Genomic DNA, 22,016 nt, shown 5'->3' with positions numbered 1-22,016 from the left:
TTGGCAAAATCTATGGTCAAACGGGTCTTAAGTCTATTTTGTTTAATATGGTATCAGAGCCAAACCCATTCATATTTTTTGTTTACAATGTTAAACTTATTCTTAACATGGTATCAGAGCCAAACTCATTCACTTTTTTTTATTTACAATGTTAAGCCCATGTTATGATGTTTATGCTCTGGAATGAGTTTTTTTTTATTTTATTTTTAATATGATTCTAGATATTATGATGAGTTAGACTTTAGGTCTATATTCTTAATAAAAAGTTGTTTCTCTGAGCTGGGAGGATTCAGTATAGACCTAATATTGGTGGCTGTCACAACTTCTCTGATTGATAAACAAAGAGACAAATTTACGAATGGTAATGCTAAATCTCAAATTTAAGTCAAGCTCCAAAATTCTCCATTTTGAAACTAGATAGTGCTTGGCTTATACTCAAGAATAAAGCAAAACTGGTATTCTCTCTTGTTTGAAAGCATAATCAATCCAATTTTATTCTCTCGTAGTGCTTTTTCTTATAGCCCAAGATGAGATCAGACTTAATTTCATAATGATATAGGTGTCACTCTAAATTTATGATACTAAACTAATCATGGCAGGATAAAGAAATCGAACCTCAAGAATATAGCTAAGATTGCAGAGGCGCTCAACATTTCTCGAAGACAAATTAGTCCCAATCAACCAATATATTGGCGGAACTTAGGTTATAGAGACATTTAGTGAAAAGTTTTACATGAAATAGATGGTTGAAACCAATTGTTACAATCCTAAACCATATAAATAAACACTTCCAAGATTTCTTCAAATATTAGTATCTATATAAACAAATTCAAAGCATCAACATTCCTCCACAGGCATTGTTCAATGCTATTCTACACTTCTTGTATAAAAAGTAGAGGACAGATGCATTCTTTCTTTTTACATAAATTCAAGTGCCATAGGTAACGGTTTAACCCATGGCATACTTCTGGGTCCAACTCCGGGCAGTTGTTTCGTATTTTGCCCTGTCCGTCTTGTACATATGAGCAATCTCAGGCACCAAGGGGTCATCAGGATTTGGATCCGTCAAAAGTGAACATATTGAAAGCAAAACCTGAAGGTAAAACAGAAACATTTCCCACCTTAAGAAACATATGCACATGGACATATTTTGTGAATGTCAAACATGGTAAAAACCTCTTTGTGAGAAAATGCATAATTCCGTGGAAACAACTAATGGTACCATCAAGGAACCTATTCTTCCAGCTGAAGGGCTTTATTTATATAGTATTGAACTGTTTCCACCATTACTCGCAGAAGATAAAAAGAAAAGTGGGCAACAGCCAAAGGAATAACTCACCTCTTATTTGTAACTCCAGTTAAATATTTCCTTTACTAATCAGTCAATAATTTTACTTCCTATCCTTCAGATATGTTAGCTGAAGGCATATAAATTTGATTAAAAGGACTCACGATACCATGACAGTCCAAGACTTACCTATGTTTGAGTATTAAGTAGCTCCTATTAGAATAAATTAAAACAATTAATAAATTTAAAAAAAAAATAGTTCCTATTATTAAAAAAAAAAACAAGGTTGAAAGTTAAGAAGGAACCTTAGAAATAGTCAAGGCAGGGCTCCATTGCTCCTTCAATATGTCCAAGCATATACTTCCATTGCTATTAATATTTGGATGGAAAACTTTTGTCCTAAAAGCAACCTGCAAAGATTTTATTTAACCATTATATGTAAAACAATATGTCTACTAGGAAAATAGTCACATACAGTTTACAAGCTGATAAATAATGTCAATAGTTTACATCCTCTTTTCTTTTCTTTTAGTTTGCTAAACCTCTTTTCTTTTATGAGTTACAATAACGCACACCTTGTCAAAAAAGATGTACCAAATATGAATGGTCAAGAACCCCCCCCCCCCCCCCAACAAAAAAAAAATCTTAAGCTTCGCACTTTGTGCCGCTTGCTTTACTGGTTAACAGGTGGTAAAAAGATTTAAGGTTAAACCCAGAAGATCCTAGTGTTTCTCAGGACATCTATACATGAAATACTTATCAGGAGTTCCTTTACATGACTCTAAACGAATTCATTCATTTAGCATAAAGTGTAAAATAGATAAGGACGGATTATGAGTTCCTCTCCGATGGCCATATCTGGCACCAACAATATCTAAGAAAAGAAGCATGCAAAAATGCTAATTAGTGCATCATAGCTCCCAGGAGGAAAAATGCTAACCAACACATCATAGCTCCCATATAATTGTGCTCTATTAACATCAACCATGTTACTGATCAATTTGAAAAGTTGACATCTCAATTAAAGAGACATGTTATTAAGAATAGTAAAATAAGTAAATCCAGTAGAGGCTTAGAGGCTCCCTTACTGATACACGATCAGTCAACTTCAGAAACTAACTGTAGGCATTTAAATTTTATTGGATTTCTATTCATAAAATAGTGTGGACAACATTTTAAATTCATAACATATTAGTCCAAATGAGCCAATATATTAGACACTGGTAGACCCTTAAACTTGGCACGGGACTAGTGATCAATTGGGCACCCCAACATGATAGATATGTGTCTTGTGAGCACAAGTTTCTGACGTTGCAAAATTGCACGTCTCCATTTTGAGCCCGTGGAATGTTTTAAACAAATTGACATGTAAAAATGGCCCCTTTATACCCTTACAGTTGAAAAAAATAAGCCTGTAGAGAGGGTTTAGCTGATTATAAACCAATATAATGGTCTTACTTCAAAGCCTTAATTAAGGCACAATACACATCACATAAGGCTCACACGTGAAAGCACCTAATAATCAGCTTTAACTTCTTCAAGAAAAGACTAAGAAACAAAAGTCTTTATTCTTTTGAGTAATTAATTAAAGAGGGATCCTCCCATTCAAATGTTCCAAGCTCCACAGATCATTTCTCTAGTTGGGCCCTCTCCTAAAAGTAGTATTCAAGACATTCCATTAATTTTTAGAATTGTGTTAGGATACAATACCACCATAGATATCCATCTATGACACAAATTATGCGCACTGCCCTTGCAAGTATAATTCTTTTAGGAGAGCAAATATAAGTTGACTTTGTTTGAGACAAAAAATCGTTTAGGGTATCTCTATATAAAGAGGCTTTTGGTCTTAGTTTTCCTCACCGATTGAAAGCTTTCTAGCAACGTAGTAACTTGAGAAGCTCCATATTCTAACAGGTAAACTTTTTTCTCTTTTATCTTTGCCACGTTTTTATAGCTTGTCGCACCTGTGGCAGAAAATTTATATCTTGGTATACGAATATCCAAATCAAAAGTTTGTTTGTTCAGAAACTAGACTTCAAGAGCTACAACATATCCAAAATTAAGAGTTACGTTCCTTCAGGATCGTCCCAGGTAATTTTCTGAAATCAGCCTTAAATTCTAACTTGCTAATAGTGTTAGATTTGCGCACTTCACCGAAAAAATATTATATCTTGATGTAGAGACATCCACCAAATAACAAATCTGGAATTTTTTTTTTTTGCTAGAAAGAAGACTACAAATACAACATTCAAAGTCAAATTCCTTCAAGCCAAGTAAATCTGAAATCAACTTTAGATTTTGAAATTATTTCTCGACGTAGGAGCATCCAAATTACAAATTGTTTTGTTTGCTAGAAAAAAGACTCCAAGGGTTACACCTGCATCACGAATTTAGCTTAAATCACACTGGATTGGTCTAGGGAGAATTTTCGAATTTGACGTTAAAATCTGGAACGGTTTTGACTTTGGATAAAGCCTTCACGAACCTTCCTTGCGAACTTGACAGATATCATTCATCAACTTGAGTTATCTTTTGTTACCTATATTATTTTTCTTGTACCTATGAAAAAGCTAGTCTTAGGGTTCAAGGGACGACAATTATGGCAAATTGAAGATCTTTTCAAACACGCAATCTATGAAGTTGTTTTAAGAAGCAGGCAAAAATTACACCCCCACCCCCACCCCCCAAAAAAAACCAAATAAGATTGGAAATCGAAGAACATTTCAAAGATGTAATCTATGAAGAAACTGGTCTTAAGGTGCACAAGATTTCAATATATTTATTTTTGAAGTCAAATTTAAAGCGTAGCAGAGGATGAATTTCATCCACGCTTTAAGAATTTAGCACTTGAGGTTCTTACTTCATCCAATATTGTACTCCTACTCTAGTCGAGGCAAATACTTACATTGTTTGAGTCGAAGACTAGTACTCCCTCTGTTTCAATTTAGATGACACACTTTCCTTTTTAGTCCGTTCCAAAAGAATGAAAAATTTCTAAAATTGGAAATAATTCAACTTTAAACTCTTCATTTTACCCATTTTACCCTTGATGTGAAGCTTTTATAACCACAGAAATGTCATGGCCCTACAAAGTTTTTACCCCTTAAGCTTTTAAGACCACAAATTTCAAAAGTCTTTTTTTTCCTTAAACTTTGTACCGAGCCAAACTACCTCATCTAAATTAAAACAGAGGGAGTATATGTTATGAAGAAATCGGTCTTGAGGCTGTATGGGATGGATAATGTCTCGGCTCCAATATCACCATTGTTATTTTTACCTTTATAAGCATTTTTTCATGCAGCTTGATGGTTCACTTCGGAATAACGACATCCTCTTTCTTCCAAGCTTTATACTTTTAAAATTTTAGATAAAAAAGACAACAAGGTTAAGATAGATTGTTAGTTGACGCGTCATTAGTCAGCCAGTACAATACGCAGCTACATGGCCACCTATGAGGAATTCGTCTTGTTTGCTAGATTGGACTCTTGAATACAACAGTCGTACGTCCAAAACATGAATTGTCGCTCCCTTCATCATCTTGTTGTGAATGTCATGAATTATCAAAGGAGAGGCTTATTAGAGTGATGCCTTGAAATTCAATGGTGAATTTCATTATATTACTGACTATTGGAAGTGGGATAAAGACATTCTTAGCAAGAGCTATCCAACCTTGAAGACGAACAAAATTTATGTTTTTGATATTGTAGATGCTTCATTATTGACTTATAATGGACTACGAATGTCATGCAAGCTTTTTGTAAAGCTTGGTGTCCTCTTACAAATATAATGCTCACCCTCAGTTAAAGAGTTATTTATATCACTTTGGGACTAATTCATGATTGATAGCCTGCCCATAGCAGGATCTCGACTGAATTCTGCGTTGAATTAAGTCGAGTAGGCTTCTTTTCTTTTCTCAATGGAAATTTTTCATACTTTACAGCTTTCTTGCACCAAAGCTCTATCCAATTCCTCACAGGAATGTTTGAATTGTCATGGTTTCCTTCTCGAAGTTGTTATCAGGCATCCAATAGCTTCTCATAAGCTTGCGGGAGGGAGAACCTTTTCTCCTCGTCATATGCGCCTGCAAGTTCTAAAGCATTTGGCACGAACTTCCCATCAGAAAAACCCGCTATTATCAGACTATTAATCGTGCATAAGAACCCAAATGATATAGATAGCTCTGTAGCTGAGGTGAGCAACGTACTTGTACGAGGACACCAAGTCTAGCATAAAGGTTGCATGATGTTTGTATTCGATCATAAGTAAATAGTGAAACATATACAACATAAATTTTGGTTACTCTCAAGGACCGGTGACTCCTAATAAGGACATCTTCAGCCCACTCCCAATAGTCGAGCATGTAATAAAATACGTCACTGAATGTTAAGGCATCACCCAAATAAGCATAGCCTTTGATGATTTGTCGCCCCGGGGAAACTTGCAACATTCTTAACATGATGATTGTGGAAACGAAGAATTCACGTCTAAGACGTGCGGCTGGTGTATTCAAGATTCCAATCTAGGAACTAAAGATGGATTCCTCAAAGATGGGCACCTCGTTGTATGTTAGCCGAATAATAGCGTATCAACTAACAATCTAGTTTTAACCTTGTTAACCTTATGGTCTGAAATTATAAGGTATTTAAGCTTGGGTCTTAGAGGAAAAGGATGTTGAGTCTCTAAAGTAAACCATATTCAAGTTACACGAAACAATGCTTATGACTTAGAAAGATAGAGCTAACAATCATGATCTTGAAACCGGGACATTGTCTATCCCATACGCCTTAAGAGGACTTCCTCAAATCATGAATAACTCTTCGGCTTATATAGTGTAAAGTCTTTGCTTCAGACGGATCACTAGTAAAATCGTGGATGGAGAAAGAGGCTCAAGTGCAAAAAATTTAAAGCATTGGTGAAATTCATCTTGTACTACGCCTGTTTGACTTTAAAAAAATATAGCCGAAATAGTAAGGCAGGGATAGTTTTCGACCCTTAGATCCTAAAACTAAAATCTTCATGGGTCATCTCTTTGAACTAAAAATTTTCCTTTTTTACCTACAAAGAAAATATTATAAGAAACAAATGAAACAGTAGAGGAAGAAAGATAGTTCTTTATCAAGTTTGCAAGGTAGATTCACTAAGCCTGTTGTCCAAAGTAAAAAAAAAAAAATCACATACTGTAGTCAAGTTTGAAAATTCACCTAAACAAATTCATGTGATTTGAAGATTCTTGGTGTGCGTGTTGCCTTTGAAGTCTACTTTCTAGCAAACGATACATATTTGGATTTGATGCTCCTACGTCGACTGTCAAGATATAATTTTTCTGGTGACATCGTTCCAAACTGAATATCGAATCTAAAGTCGATTTCAAAAAAATTACCAAGCCTAATCTAGAAGAAATTTGACTTTGAATTTTAGATATGTTGTAGCCCTTGAAATCTTCTTTTTAGCAACAAAAAAATGATTTGTGATTTGAATGTTCCTACATCAAGATATAATTTTTTTGGTGAAGGCGCGCACAATGTAAATATCAAGGTCGATTTCTTAATTTTTTTTTTTTTTATGACCGAGAAATCCGTTTGGGGCCGATCCTTTGGACCAACCGCAGCCTTCGAAACTCGGTGGATAATGGGCCCGTCCCTCTACCCTTCTCCACTTAAATACCAGGCTTTGCTTTGCATGGTGTGGGGGCTTGAACCTGTGACCTAAGATACAAATCCACCACCCTTTGCCACTTGAGCTAGGCCCTGAATTTTGGATTTCATAATTTCAAGGTTGATTTCTTAAAATTATGAGTCTAGCTCTGAATTTTGGATATGTTGTAGCCCTTAAAGTCTAGTTTCTGAAAAAAATAAACGGCTTATGATTTGGACATTCCTACATTAAGATATAAATTTTCTACCATAGGTGCATTGAGCGATAAAAAATAGGCAAAAATAGAAAAGAAAAAGAAGAAAATTTACTTGTTAGAATATTAGAGCTTATCAACATGCTACATTGCTTGAAAGCCTTCAATCAATGATGAGAAAAATCAAGACCAAAAGCCTATTTATATAGAGGTACTTTGGTGGTTGTTTGTCTCCTAAACAAAGTCAAATTATATTTGCCATCCTACAAATATAAAGAGGATGAAATAGGCCTTAATTAAGGCTTTAATCCAGAAGTAAGACTATAAAATTTTGCTTTATAATCAGCCAATTCCTCTCATGGATGCAGGAGGCATACATAAACAAAGCAATTACTTCAAGCCTAAAACCCAAGGGTGTGATTTAATGGCAATGTAGTAGGAGAATCATGAGGTCTCAGGTTCAAATCACATGCACGCAAAAAAACACTAGGTAATTTCTTCCTATCTCCCTAATCCTGGGTAGAGAGAGTTACTCGATGCCTCTACTGGTGGGAGGTAGCAAATACCCACTAGAATAGTTGAGGTACATGCAAGTTGGCCCGGACAACACTATCAACAAAAAAAAATTACTTCAAGCCTGATCTTTCATGTTCGACAAGTCTACACCTCGACAAAATTTTGAGGTATGGGGCATTTGCAGGCATTTAAATTTTATTAGACTCAAATTCATAAAATAATTTGGACTATATTATAAATTCAAGACATATTAGTCCAAGTAAATATTGTGAGCCAATAAATCGGATGTTTATTCAGGTCCAATATACATGGATCTAATTAAGAAGTTCAATTATTTAGGCTGGTCCATTTATTTAGACTTCAAATGACGAGTCTACTTTGTTAGCCATAATGTTTCTCTTATTATAGAGGCCTAAATTTGTGCCATGTGACAAATTACATGACATGCAAAGTCAAATAAGGAGTCAATAGGATCATGACGTGGCATGCCAAGTCAAATCAAAAGGCTAACGAAAGTGCGCCACATGCTAATTGACATGTTTTGGAATATCAGATGTGACCTTGTCACTGCTTCAATCTAATTGATCAGTGATTCAAATCAAAGCAAAAAAATATATCCTTTTCACTACTCAGGTGAAAAGGCATGATTTTAAGATCTCATGATTTTAAGATCTAATATCTAACCTCAAGTTTAAGATTAAGTTTCAATCCCGTGAGTTAACAGTTGGAAAAAAGAATAAGATGATAATTTCTCTTCAAATTGAAGAAATTCTAGAGATTGTAATATTTGGAATACTACATTTGTTATGCAATTTCTAGTCTTGATTATTTTTTAGGCACGAAATTTGTTGTTACACAAACTTCTCTTGCAGGCTCCAATGGCCAAAAAGAATGCACCCAATTACAAGCATTGAGTATATTTGTCCAAAGCCAGAGAAGACATTCAAAAATTCAACACTGTGCTACAATTCAAAACTGAATAGAACGGTATCAAGTTGAGATATCTCTCATACCTTAGGAGGTTTAAATGGATAATCAGGAGGAAAATGGATAGTGACTAAAAATACACCCCCGGTGTAGGGGCTATCTGGAGGGCCCATTATTGTAGCTTGCCAGTGAAACATGTCCTCTCCAACAGGGCCTGTAAACATGGTATAGGAAGTTAGGAAGTTAAAAAACATGAAGTCATGAATGACATAGTTATTCCCTTTTATAAGATACAAGAACATGTGCATAGCATTGCTAATACCCTACCACTAAAATTGAAAGAAACTACAGTCTCCTGTATTTTAATTTAATATTTCCATCAAGCAAACGTGGAAGTTGAAACCAATTGAAAACTAGAATCACATATCAGGAAACTAGATGAAAGTACAACAGGCGTAACGGACTTAAATCATAATATAGGCAAAATAACATCTGTAGGATGTCTTGACATGGACTATCAATTATCACAAGGCTTAGATTCAAATAAAAAGATCCGAAAAGCAACTTCAAAGGTAACTGACATGACGGTATAGATACCAAAACTAGGAAACTTGGAGGAATTAACAGAGTACATGACAAAGTAATTATTCTAGTCAAATACTTTAAAAAGAATTAATCTAGTCATTGCATAAGCTCTGCCAAGAGAAACCATTAGACAAAACCCTCGCGTCTAAACCTTTTTGTGCCACAATTTCTCACTTGTTATTTTAGTTTGAAATATTTATTAAAATAAAAATCAACAAGAAGCCTAGTCATGGACAATAAATAAAACCACTAAAGAAAAGCTTTCCTATCTCCATGAGAATCAGGTAGAGCACTCTGCCAACATATATTTGGGCTGCACAAGATAGAAGAGCTAATGTACTATAAATTTTGAAAAGGTAAAGTTACCAGATACCATAAGGAGTGAAATCGAGATGTGGCCTTAGACCTGTGGAGAGAGAATTGCTCTTTGGAGCTCAAAAGTAACTGACTGAAGCAATAGGGATTATTCAACTAAGTTTACAATTTACAAAACCCAACTAGTAACCTCACTATACTACATTGCCACAAGGACACCAAAATACAGACAAGTGATCCTCTAAATAAAGCTACAAAACGGACAAACTCACACTTCAGTAATAGCCGATCCCATGAAAAGCTGATCACAACAAGAATACAGCCTTCGACACTAAAACCAAAAACTCTAATTGCCCACTTCGCCTGTGTTATATATATATATAAGAAAGTGATTTTTTTATCAGTAAACACGAGATTGTATTGATAAAATGAAGCCATACAGTATAAGAAAGTGATTTTCATCTGCATCGATTAAAGGTAGATGGCCAAAAAGCTTGGAGATTAAACTGTTTAGGTTAAATATTGAGAAACAAAACACAGAATGATGAAGTATCACACTACCCGGGGAAAAAAAAGTACCACAAGATAAACCAACTTACATTTCCTTCAATTTCCTGTTTTTTTTATAAGTTACATTCCTTTCTAGTTTATAGCATAAACCAAAAAACACAATTGACGCTAGCGTTTGGACATAGGTTTGGTTAAAACTTGAAAAAAAATAAAAATTTGAAGATAAGATGAAAAATAACTTTTGAAAGTTAAAATTGTGTTTGGACACGCATTTTACTTGAAAGAATTTGAAGTTTATGAGTATTTAAAACTTCAAAAATTAATCTAGAGTTGTTTTTCGGATTTGAAGATTTTGTTTTCAAAATCTGCCAAAAAATGGTTAAAATCTATAAAGTATAAACAAACAAATATTTGAAAATAAAATCTGACAAAATACTCCCAGATTTTATGGCCAAATGGGAAATAACATGCATGTTCTAGCGTAATTTTATGCGAAAATAAAATATGTATCAAATAATATATATACATACAGAACCGCTCCCTTACCTAAAAAAAATACATATAGTGCCACTGCAATTAGTATTGGGAAATAAATTAAGGCATAAACCGATTCTGCTTATGAACTTATCTTTAGTTTGATCAGATGCTTTCTGTAAGACAGCATATGTTAGATGTTTCAAGGGTTCAGAAAAACAGTGCAGGGACAAATTTCAATTACAACATGATTAGGTTTAGTGGTAATAGAAACTCTGCCTCCCTCATATACAAACATATTCTATCCAAAAGCATCAAATCCAGGCAGGCTAGTTACCCTAAGATAACTTAGCTCGGATCAGAAACGGCCTTCCATTTCACAAATGCACCATACAATCTTAATTGAATTGCACATGTATGCAAGATACATACCTAAATACAACAACAAACACTAGAGATGGATCCAAGATTTAAGTTGTATGTGTTCAACCTTTTAAGTCTACCTTCACAAGGTAAGGGTAAGGTCTGCACATACACTACCCTCCTAAGACCCTACTTGTGATATTTTATTAGGTTTTTGTTGTTGTTGTGGTGGTCAACCTTTAAGAGTTTTCGCATTAAACCAATTGTACTTTTAAATCATGGATTCATATCTACTAATTGTTGCAAGTTTAGTGGAGATTTACACATAAATTTATGCTCTGTGTCAAAAATATGGTGCCGAGACGCACTGCATCGGCCTCTCACAGGCACCATGTACATTGAGATACCAGAGATCAACTAGCAAACCCAAGGAAAATTACAAAATAAATAAAATCACACAATTACAAAATAAATAAAATCACACCTCAATCCGAAATTAGATAGGGCCGATTATAGTAATCCTTTGTATTCATCCCACTCTATTCAGGCCCATTTCATTCCAATACGAATAATTTAATCTAATATTACAAACTATAAATCTCGGACACTGAGAAACACCGGACATCATAATTAAAAAGGCATATAAGAAATGATATAAGAATTGTATAAAACAGAAGAAGAGATACCGGCACTGCAAGAAGTAGGAGGATCTTTCTGGAGATCCTTAAGCTCCTTCAATATCCGTTTCGAAGCCATCAGAGAGAGAGCGAAGAAAAAAACCCTAGCAAAATGAAGAGATCTAACCAAACAACAATGTAAACAAGACGCAGAACATGAAATTTTATGGAGGAAAAATAACAGAATCTGGCAAATATATATATATATAAAGAAATAGACGCGTGAATATTACCTGATTTGACAGTACGGAGAAAAATAGTAGAAATCTATGATTCTTTCTTCAGTGCTTTGTTGTTGTTTTCATGCCTCTTTTCTTTAACGCGGAAATAAAGGAATGGCAAGTGAGTCGGGACCTACCTTAATGTCTCTGGCTGCTTTGAGTTTGATAGGGACTCATTAACCGAATAAAATTAGATTAATATGTTCTTTATAAGTGTAAATTACTATTAGTACCCGTGCGATGTGCGGACACAAATTATATCAAATTGTAATCTATGTTGTTTGAATTATGTGTAAATAACCTTAAAATATAAACCGTTCATATAAAAATTAGTATATAACATTAGATATTAATTTTGAAGCAAGATATGGAATTATTATTCAAATCTCGTAGTAGACAACTTTTATTTTATTTGTAGCAGACTAATCCCTTGATTTTAGTACTTGTATTTTAATTTGATATCAATATTAAAAAATACTAAATATGTCTTGTGATCTGTGTTGTTTGAGCACAATATATCATATTATTTTAAAAAAATCTTATTATCACTTTGTTTTTGACTGAAAGTCAAATATGTCTTATTCATCACATCATTTTATGCAAATTCTTTTTTATTTTTATTCTTTTCTTATAGTTATTGTATTATTTATTATTTAATATTATTATACTATCATATAATTTTTTATTAGCTTAATAATTTAATCAATATCTTGTTTATTATCTTTTTAATAGTCTTTAATAAATATAAATTTGGTATATTTTTATGCTTGTATCCTCTTATTCGGAATTTTTTAATCATTTAAATTTATCGATAATATTTTTAAATATAATTTAATTATTTATTTTTCAATTAATTTAAAGTATAAATCACACTACCTTTATTTTTTTTATACATTTCTTCCCTACTATATTTTAAATAGTTTTTATATTAATATTTTACATATAACCAAAATAATATCATATTTTATTTTAAATTGTAACTTTGAATTAGTCTAAGATATTAATACATAAGTTATTTGATTATTACGTTCCAAATAGTGAGTTCTCTTACAATTATTTTTTGTATTAGATGCAGTTAAATTTTCTTTTCTTTTTAGCTTTAAGATACAAATTTAATTTTTAATTATTATTAGTAAAATTACCTATATTAGAAATTAATTTATATTTTTAAAATTTTAATTTAATCATAGAAAAATATTTCGTAGTTGTTTGAACACATTATATCTAAATATTGTATTAATATTTTTACTATTTTATTTCTTTACATGATATTTTCAAAAATAAAAAAAAATTATGAAATAAAAAAATCTCATCTTAAATTTAAATAATTCTTATCATTCTATGTTGTAAATTGGACCGCATTTTCAAAATATTATGCTATGCTTTCAAACTTAAAATAACTGCATTCAATTCAGATATTAATCATAGGAAAATATTTTTTTAATTATTTGAATACATTATATCTAAATGTTGTAGTAATATTTTCACTGTCATTTTATTTCTTTACGTAATTTTTTTTCTTTTTTAGTTTTAAGATTCAAATTTAATTCCTAATTTTCATTAGTACCTATATTATGTATTTTTAAATATGTATTTGTTTTTTTATTTTTCATAAATAAGACTTCAATTTCGTGGTATTCTCCGTAGTTTGAGCTTTCTCAACATAGTTTTAAGAACTTTCTAATCTCAAATTCAAATTGTCTTTCCCTTTCTTTCTAATAGTAAATTTTTAATAATTTAATATAACTTTGCTATTTTTTAATCTAATATATAGTTTTATTACGTTATGTGGCTTTTCATTAATTTGTAACTTTATTGTCACGACCCAAAATCCACTAAGAGTCGTGATGGCGCCGGACATTGTTGTCAGGCAAGCCTATACCGAATAACTAGTAATTTCTTGTTTTGATATTTTTGAAATCATTCCTTTTATAAACTTTTAAACAATAAATAATTAATTTCACTGAGTAGATAATGATACCGTTAACAATCTTAAAATACTGAATAAACACATAGACATCCCAGAATCCGGTGTCACAAGTGCATGAGCAATTTCTAAGAAATAATGTAATACAATAACCGTCCGGAATACAATATTGGACAGAAAATAAATACAGTAATCTGAAAGAGACTTGTTGGTTGCGGGTCGTCTCGGAAATGCAGCTCACCTAAGTCTCCGTGTTGGTCATGCTGCTACGCCCACTAGGCCACTAGTGATGCATGTGCTTGTGCAACAAAAATGCACAGAAGTGTAGTATGAGTACGAAAACAACGTGTACCCAATGAGTATCCCGTCTAATCTCGAAGAAGTAAAGACGAGATGGTCGACTTCGACACTTACTAGTGGTCCAATAATGATATACTATTAATGCGGATAATCATTGATTTATTAAGAATGACAGCATTTTCAAGTAAGTCACGAACAAGTGAAAGTTCCTTTTTTATATTAAAAGTCTCCGGATTCATAATCCATTAGTTTTCAATTATCTCAAGTTGGGGAGGGAAAATATAAATGTCAATAAATCTCAAGGCAAGCAATATAAGCATGCGCAAATCATGTCAAGGTCGTATGACCCGATCCAATAGAAATGTAAAATGTGCACTACCGAGGGTCGAACGGCGCGAACCATAGATGCATTTATTACCCCACTCGTGCATCATACCTGCGACGCGGTCAACATAAATAAACAAATACCCCGCTCGCGAATCATACATGTGATGCGGGCACACATAGATACACACAGTCAAACAACCAATTAAGAGTTTATCGGGAAATGTTTTATTCCAATAAAAGCCAACTCTCTTTTAATTATTTAAGAAAAATAAAGCTTAATCAGTTTAGAAATTCATTTACTAATTCAATATGATTTAAGCAATTCAAGCTGTCAATAAGTTTACAAATAATCCAAGTATAACATGCTTTTGGGTCTTAGACTACCCGGACAATAGCATAATAGTAGCTAGGCACGGACTCTCGTCACCTCGTGCGTACATAGCCCCCACAATTAGGAACACATAACCAATTAACTCACCTATGGGGACAATTCCCTCTTACAAGGTTAGAAAGGAGACTCACCTGGCTCCGAAGATCCATAACCGGCATTCCATGCTCTTCCGAAGACTCAAATTGATGCACAACACTCCAAAACTAGCCAATAATACCAATCCATCAATATATACTCAATTACCCCTAATGATCCAATTTATAACAACCCCTAACCCCGATCGAAAAGTTGACAAATACGCCATCGGGCCCACGTGACCGGATTCCAAAAAATTTCGACGATAAACTTTACCCATAACCTCACGAGCTCAAATATATAATTTACTCTCAATTTCATCCCCAAAATCCTGGTCAAATTCCAAGAATATCAATTTTTTAGGTTTTCCCTCAAACCCCAAGTTTTCTACAAACTTCACGCTCAAATCCGTACATAATCAATGTATTTAACTCAAGATAGGTGGGGATAGCTTACCTTATCGTTAATATGAAAATCCCCTCTTGAAGCCCTCCAAAATCGCCCCAAAGTAGAGAAAAATGGGTGAAATGAACTCAACCCCGCTTTTTAAAATATTCTTCCCAGCGACTTCCGCACCTGCGGACCCTTGACCGCTTCTGCGGTTCCGCAGGTGCGGCACTTATACCGCTTCTGCGGATATCTCACCAGGCTCCCCTTTTCCGCTTTTGCGCCCTCTCTACCGCATCTGCGGCCAAATGACTGCATCTGCGGTCCCAACTCTCTTCCGCCAATACCGCATCTGCGACTATAGGTCCGTTTCTGCGGCTCCACACCTGCAGCCCTAGACTCGCAGGAGCAGTTACACCAGCAACCAGCAACTTCAGCTCTTCTTCAAACTCCAAATTCGATCCGTTAACCACCCGGAATCCACCCGAGGCCCTCAGGACCCCAACCAATCATACCAACCAGTCCCAAAATACATTACGGACTTAGTCTAGGCCTCAAATCATATCAAAGAACGCTAATATCATAAATCGACCTCCAATCCAAGCTTTATGAACTTCAAAATTTCAAATTTCTACTTTCGATGTTTAAACCTATCAATTCACGCCCGATTGACTTTAAATTTTGCACACAAGCCATATTCGACATTATGGACCTACTCCAACTTTCGGAATCAGATTCTGACTCCTATATCAAAAAGTCAACTCTCGGTCAAACTTCTTAAATACCTTAAAAATTCTATCTTTAGCCAAATGACTCCAAAATGACCTACGGACCTCCGAATTCACTTCCAATCGCGCTCCCAACTCCAGAATCACCATACGGATCTACTCGCAGACTCGGAATCCCAAACGGACGTCGATAACACTGAAATGCACTTCAAGCCAAACTTATTAAATTTCTTCCAAAATACTAAATTTTACAATAGGCGCCAAAACGCTCCTAGGTCATCCAAAACCCGATCCGGGCATACGCCCAAGTCCGAAATCATCATACAAACTTGTTGGGACCTTCAGATCCCGATTTCGAGGTCGTTTACTCCGAAATCCAATCCTAGTTAATTCTTCCAACTTAAAGCTTCTGAAATGTGAATTCGCTTTCCAAATCAACTTTGAACTTCCCAAAATTCAATTTCGACCATGCGTACAAGTCATAATACCTGAAATGAAGCTGCTCGTAGCCTCAGACTGCTGAACGACGCACTAGAGCTCAAAACGACCGGTCGGGTCGTTACATTATCTCCCACTTAAACATACGTTCGTCCTCGAACGTGCTATAAACTGCGCTGGAGTTGTCCGAAATCACTGTTTAAAACCTCGAGCACCTACCCCTGCTGTCACAACTCAGTTGGGCATTTTTGCTTGATCACTCTGAAGATTTCCTTTTTCACTTAAGCATATAAGCCTTAGACCCTAATTCCAACATTCGGAATTCTCCGCCAGGCCTGGTTCCAACATACAAACACTGTATCAATCGCCACACGATGTATCAGAACATGACTGCATACCTTCGCTGAATTCATACCCTTCATCGCTTTACTCACAGGACCACAATAACATTCTCTGATCGAATAAATAGAAATTCCATGAATCTGATGCTCCCATTGTACCTCATGACCTACATAGGTCTTGCTCTAACTCTTACAATACCGACACGATGGATGAGATGTGTAAAAATTCATAACCACAGCTGAATCAACAATTCATTGGGTCTATGCTCCTAACTGGAATCATCACCCCATTCTGAACCAAATAGTGGTCTTAGCTCCTTAATATAATTCATATAATCAGGTTGCACTGATCCTAAGTCCAACAATCTCGTCTAACCCAGTACAAACTGCTCAGGAAATAAACTACCCTGGACATGACCAAAAGTCTCATATGATGCCACAATGTGCCAAATAGGCTACCCAGTCGAACGCGATACAAAGGAAAGCAAACTTCGAAAAGGAAATCCAATTACCCCACTCGTGAATCATACATGCAACGCGGTCAACATGCTAAACAGACACCCCACTCGCGAATCATACATGCGACGCGGTCAACATAATTAAACAAACACCCCGCTCGTGAATCATACATGCAACGCGGACACACAACTAATATGAGCTGTCCTCATGAAAATAGGAAACAAAACACATGAAAAAAGATACGGGGAACTGTACTCAGCATCACACTGTTGCGGTGCGCAACCCAATCCAAACAATATAACCATGGCGGCGTGCCACCCGATCCACCCATAAAACTCACATAAGGAGATACACACCGAGCTAGATTGCTCCTTTTAATAAAATACCGAATATCGATCACAATCACACTAAGTGCATAATTCCATCCATGGGGAGACACATAGCGCCATAAGCTACAAAACTCAAGCACAACTGAGGTGCGGTATACGATCTGAATCTCAAAGCCACTCTGCTCACATAACATCATCTCTACGTGAAACCTCAACACATAGGAAATTAACCAAGCTGTCTCACAACTCGCACGGTGCAATACATCATTACATGAAATAGCTGACGACAAAATAACACCTCGACTACTCTTTCATAAGGAGCGCTTGGTTGAAATGAACACATCTGGCCTAATATAGAGCCCATATTCACATTTAAATCCATCCACAGACCTCAAGTTGATTCCGACCGCACTAAACCACGCTAATAACCTTTCAAAGGTCCATAATAACTCCTTTTTTTTCCTCATAACACACAGGAACAACCATCATAACTGGAGTAATCCCTCTACGGTCCACAATTCAATAATTCAAGTGCCCTCCAGGAATCATTTCCCAAATCAACGGCATCACCACAATCTTCATATTTGGTTTACTCTCCAACCCATCAAGTGACTACATGCCACACTTATACACCCTTCCCGTGGGGCATGCTCCCACAACCTTCTGTAACAGATAACAGGTCTGTACCTCCAAACCAGGTCGCACTAACGCTGAAAAGCGATCAAGAATCCTTAACTATGATGTAGAGCCCTTTCCACAAAATACCGATCTCAGGTGACGTTAAAGACAATACCAACTTACTTTAAATATTGAAACTGCCCTCCTGCTCATCCGAGCCCGTGACATCCTTGTCAACAACGAACTGTAAACTTGATCCTCACTTCAAATTCCATGCCACTCACTGCATCTAACAAGCCAATATACGATAGTACAAGAATTTTATCATAACTCCTAAACTGCTATTAGGGAAAACACTTCATCACATAGAAACTTTTTACCTAACTCATTCCAAGAGGACCATAGCTACACGCGAGTGAATTCTTGTAACTGTAGTACATTCAAATCCTCAAGTAGTGGTCTAAACCACCATGACCCTTTTGGGATCCGCCTACACATAACAAGGCCATAATAGTAGAATACTTCTGAATAACATCAATCACGGCGGCCGACAAGCTTACCACGTACCGTCACAAATCACTTGCGCAACTTGATCACGCTGGGGGAACTGATCGCCACCACCAATATGCCAATTCAACTATGGCTAACCAATCTATCTTCTTCCAATTTATCCTTGATTGCCGTAGAGATAATAACAATTCCATTCAACACATAACACACTTCATCCGCACTCATCCCGAGTGACCTTGAATCACGAGACCATGTTGTCTGAAATCCCACGAACCATTCCATATTTCCCTTGTGTGCACATTCGCATTCCCAATTGGCATGCCCATTCTGATAATCCCTCTACGAATCCGAAGTCTTTCCTTATTTTCCTCCCAATTGCTACACTGTAAGTCAAATATCATAGAACATTCTGGGCCTTTTCTCATAAGCTGCTACAAAAGCTTGATTCTTAACTATACCTACAGGCTCGAAATCATTAGGCACCACACTTTACCCCTTTAAATCCACTAGGATCATTGTTGAGAGCCACCTGCTCTGACTCGCCTTCAAATATAATCAACTCTATGAATCTTCCATCACATGAATACACTCTCGACGAAGCACCCGGCAGAATCACTCCCCTTTAAACCAGCTTCTATACAAGGCATAAATCCTGAATCTTTCCCCAAGTCTGAACATGAGCCAATAAGGCTAACCATAACACACCTTTAACAATTCCTTTGCTCAAATTACCACTTATGTTCTTTTCCCATGGATGAAATAACCTGTCAACATGCTAATAATCGAAAACCTCGCAAGTAGTTAACCATGCAACCCAATCATAGGCGGTGGGACTCTCCCACTTAGCTCGAAGCCACTATTACACAACTCTGGAGTTCACCAGGATTCTTAACCTCTTATTGACATAGCCTTGCACAATCAACTGCCGAAATTCTCGAAATCTTTCTGTAAAACCCCCTTTTTATACTCTGAATCATCAACCACATTCGCACGACCGATCTCTTTGCTGTATAACCAATAGAATTCTTCGCATAAGCCTCGCCAACCACGCGACCGCCAACCTACTCACAGGGAATAACCCACCTGTGGAAATCACTTCCTAACATCTCCCAACGGTGCTGCACGGGGGTACAATCACTATGATATTAGTAACCCATCTTGAGTCCAAGCTCACTCTCTAGCTGCACAAGTCCATTCACCCCCCATGGACATCAATTAAACGTGCGGCAACATCCTTCCAATTCAAAGTTTTGTTGCATCCTTCTTCATTTCAAGCAGCTCCTTCCAGTTATATCAAATCTTCTGCCGCATAATGGCCCATGCTTCAAATTAACTCCGGAGACCCCAATCACCAATCAATAAAATTCCCAAGTCATTCCAAACTCTCCTTGAGGTGCATAGTCATCCTACCACAATGCCCATATACAACTCTGCCACTTTGGCGGAACTCATCCCTTTAATCGACTACTCGACCTTTGCTTTTTATATATGGCCTTCTAGAAATTTTAGCCACCACCTGGCACTTAACACATGTCCTTCCTCGTCCTTTGATGCTCAGTTGTTGCCTTAAATAAAATTTATCTTTGTAGCACTTGAACCCACAATCGCTACTAACTTCAAACGTTTCTAAAGATCATCTTTCTCGAGCCGTCAACATTAGAAATACCGATTCGATCTAAACTACCGCATCCTGTGATATTTAACATTTGTTTCTCCAATATTATTTACAATGTCTTACCCCAAAGGCGAATCGCAGAAACTATAACACCAGCGAACTTAACACATTCAATAAGGACAACGACACCTTATCGTAGAAGAAAACTCTACCACGCTCGCAAATACCAAGTCTCGTTACTCCATTAACCCAGATTAGAACATTCTTAGTCTGATTGCCTTTCCCCTATCGGGAATAAAATACCAAATCTCTAGATCGTGCACTGAGTAGGCTTCCTTTCAAATCATTCACTGCCCCAACACATAGGCAAGTATCCTGCTATCAAGTCATTACTGTGCGATAACCAATCGTGAGCATCATAGCAACCTGTACATAGCTTCTAAGCTCTTAGAAGTCCAACTGCCAAGCCGAAATGATAGAAAAATACTTCCGCAAGGCGACGACAATAGCCCAATCAACTATACCAGGAGAAACATCCCACACCACGTCTGTAGTACCATTACAATTCCTCAATTCTCGATTTATAACAAGCAATTCGCATCGTGTAAGGTTGAGTAGGAAGGAAACAAGGGCATAAGCCTCAAGGAATCAAATCGCACGATGAGGAATCAAGAAGGAAAGTACTCTTAACAGCCCTGTAGCATCCCGAAGATAAGTACAAACGTCTCCGTACAGATCCGCGAGACTCTACTAGACTTGCTCATGACTCATGAGACCTAAGGGAACCTAGTGCTCTGATACCATGTTGTCACGACCCAAAATCCACTAAGGGTCGTGATGGCGTCGGACATCGCTGTTAGGCAAGCCTACACCGAATAACTAGTAATTTCTTGTTTTGATATTTTTGAAATTATTCCTTTTTTAAACTTTTAAACTTTTAAATAATAAATAATTAATTTCACTAAGTAGATAATGATACCGTTAACAATCTTAAAATACTGAATAAACACATAGACATCCCACAACCCGGTGTCACAAGTGCATGAGCAATTTCTAAGAAATAATGTAATACAATAACCGTTCGGAATACAATATTGGACAGAAAATAAATACAGTAATCTGAAAGAGACTTGCTGGCTACGGGTCATCTCAGAAATGCAGCTCACCTAAGTCTCCATGTTGGTCATGCTGCTACGCCCACTAGGCCACTAGTGATGCATGTGCTTGTGCAACAAAAATGCACAAAAGTGTAGTATGAGTACAAAAACAATGTGTACCCAATGAGTATACCGTCTAATCTCGAAGAAGTAGAGAGGAGATGGTCGACTTCGACACTTACTAGTGGTCCAATAATGATATACTATTAATGCGGATAATCATGGATTTATTAAGAATGACAGTATTTTCAAGTAAGTCACGAACAGGTGAAAGTTCCTTTTTTTATATTAAAAGTCTCCAGATTCATAATCCATTAGTTTTCAATTATCTTAAGTCGGGGAGGGAAAATATCAATGTCAATAAATTTCAAGGCAAGCAATACAAGCATGCGCAAATCATGCCGAAGTCGTACGGCCCGATCCAACAGAAATGTAAAATGTGCACTGCCGAGGGTCGAACGGCGCGAACCATAGATGCATCTATTACCCCACTCACGCATCATACTTGCGACGCGGTCAACATAAATAAACAAATACCCCGCTCGCGAATCATACATGCGATGCGGGCACATATAGATACACACAGTCAAACAACCAATTAATTGTTTATCGGGAAATGTTTTATTCCAATAAAAGCCAATTCTCTTTTAATGATTTAAGAAAAATGAAGCTTAATCAGTTTAGAAA

General features: G+C 36.1%; 1 protein-coding gene across 1 annotated transcript; it reads right to left on the bottom strand.

Annotated features, from left to right (window-relative positions):
• Window positions 1-652: 652 nt before the first annotated feature.
• On the bottom strand, window positions 653-11,875 carry LOC104211173 (ubiquitin-conjugating enzyme E2 28-like). Its single transcript, XM_009760182.2, has 5 exons — window positions 11,740-11,875; window positions 11,516-11,628; window positions 8,669-8,796; window positions 1,594-1,698; window positions 653-1,093 (listed from the first exon to the last, which is right to left on the bottom strand). The coding sequence occupies exons 2-5, from the start codon at window positions 11,583-11,585 to the stop codon at window positions 950-952; spliced, it is 447 nt and encodes a 148-aa protein (XP_009758484.1). The 5' UTR covers window positions 11,586-11,628; window positions 11,740-11,875; the 3' UTR covers window positions 653-949.
• Window positions 11,876-22,016: the final 10,141 nt, after the last annotated feature.

The sequence above is a fragment of the Nicotiana sylvestris genome, chromosome 8 (genome assembly GCF_000393655.2).
Source record: "Nicotiana sylvestris chromosome 8, ASM39365v2, whole genome shotgun sequence".
In the NCBI taxonomy this organism is placed as follows: domain Eukaryota; kingdom Viridiplantae; phylum Streptophyta; class Magnoliopsida; order Solanales; family Solanaceae; genus Nicotiana; species Nicotiana sylvestris.
This window is presented reverse-complemented; position numbering and strand designations above follow the sequence as displayed.

Excerpts from the sequence above, each read along its gene's own strand:
- LOC104211173 (XM_009760182.2), bottom strand. The coding sequence starts at position 11,585 with ATGGCTTCGAAACGGATATTGAAGGAGCTTAAGGATCTCCAGAAAGAT. Across the intron at positions 1,699-8,668 it reads ATCCATTTAAACCTCCTAAG|GTTGCTTTTAGGACAAAAGT; the intron begins GTATGAGAGATA and ends AAATCTTTGCAG. Across the intron at positions 1,094-1,593 it reads CTGCCTTGACTATTTCTAAG|GTTTTGCTTTCAATATGTTC; the intron begins GTTCCTTCTTAA and ends TTTTACCTTCAG.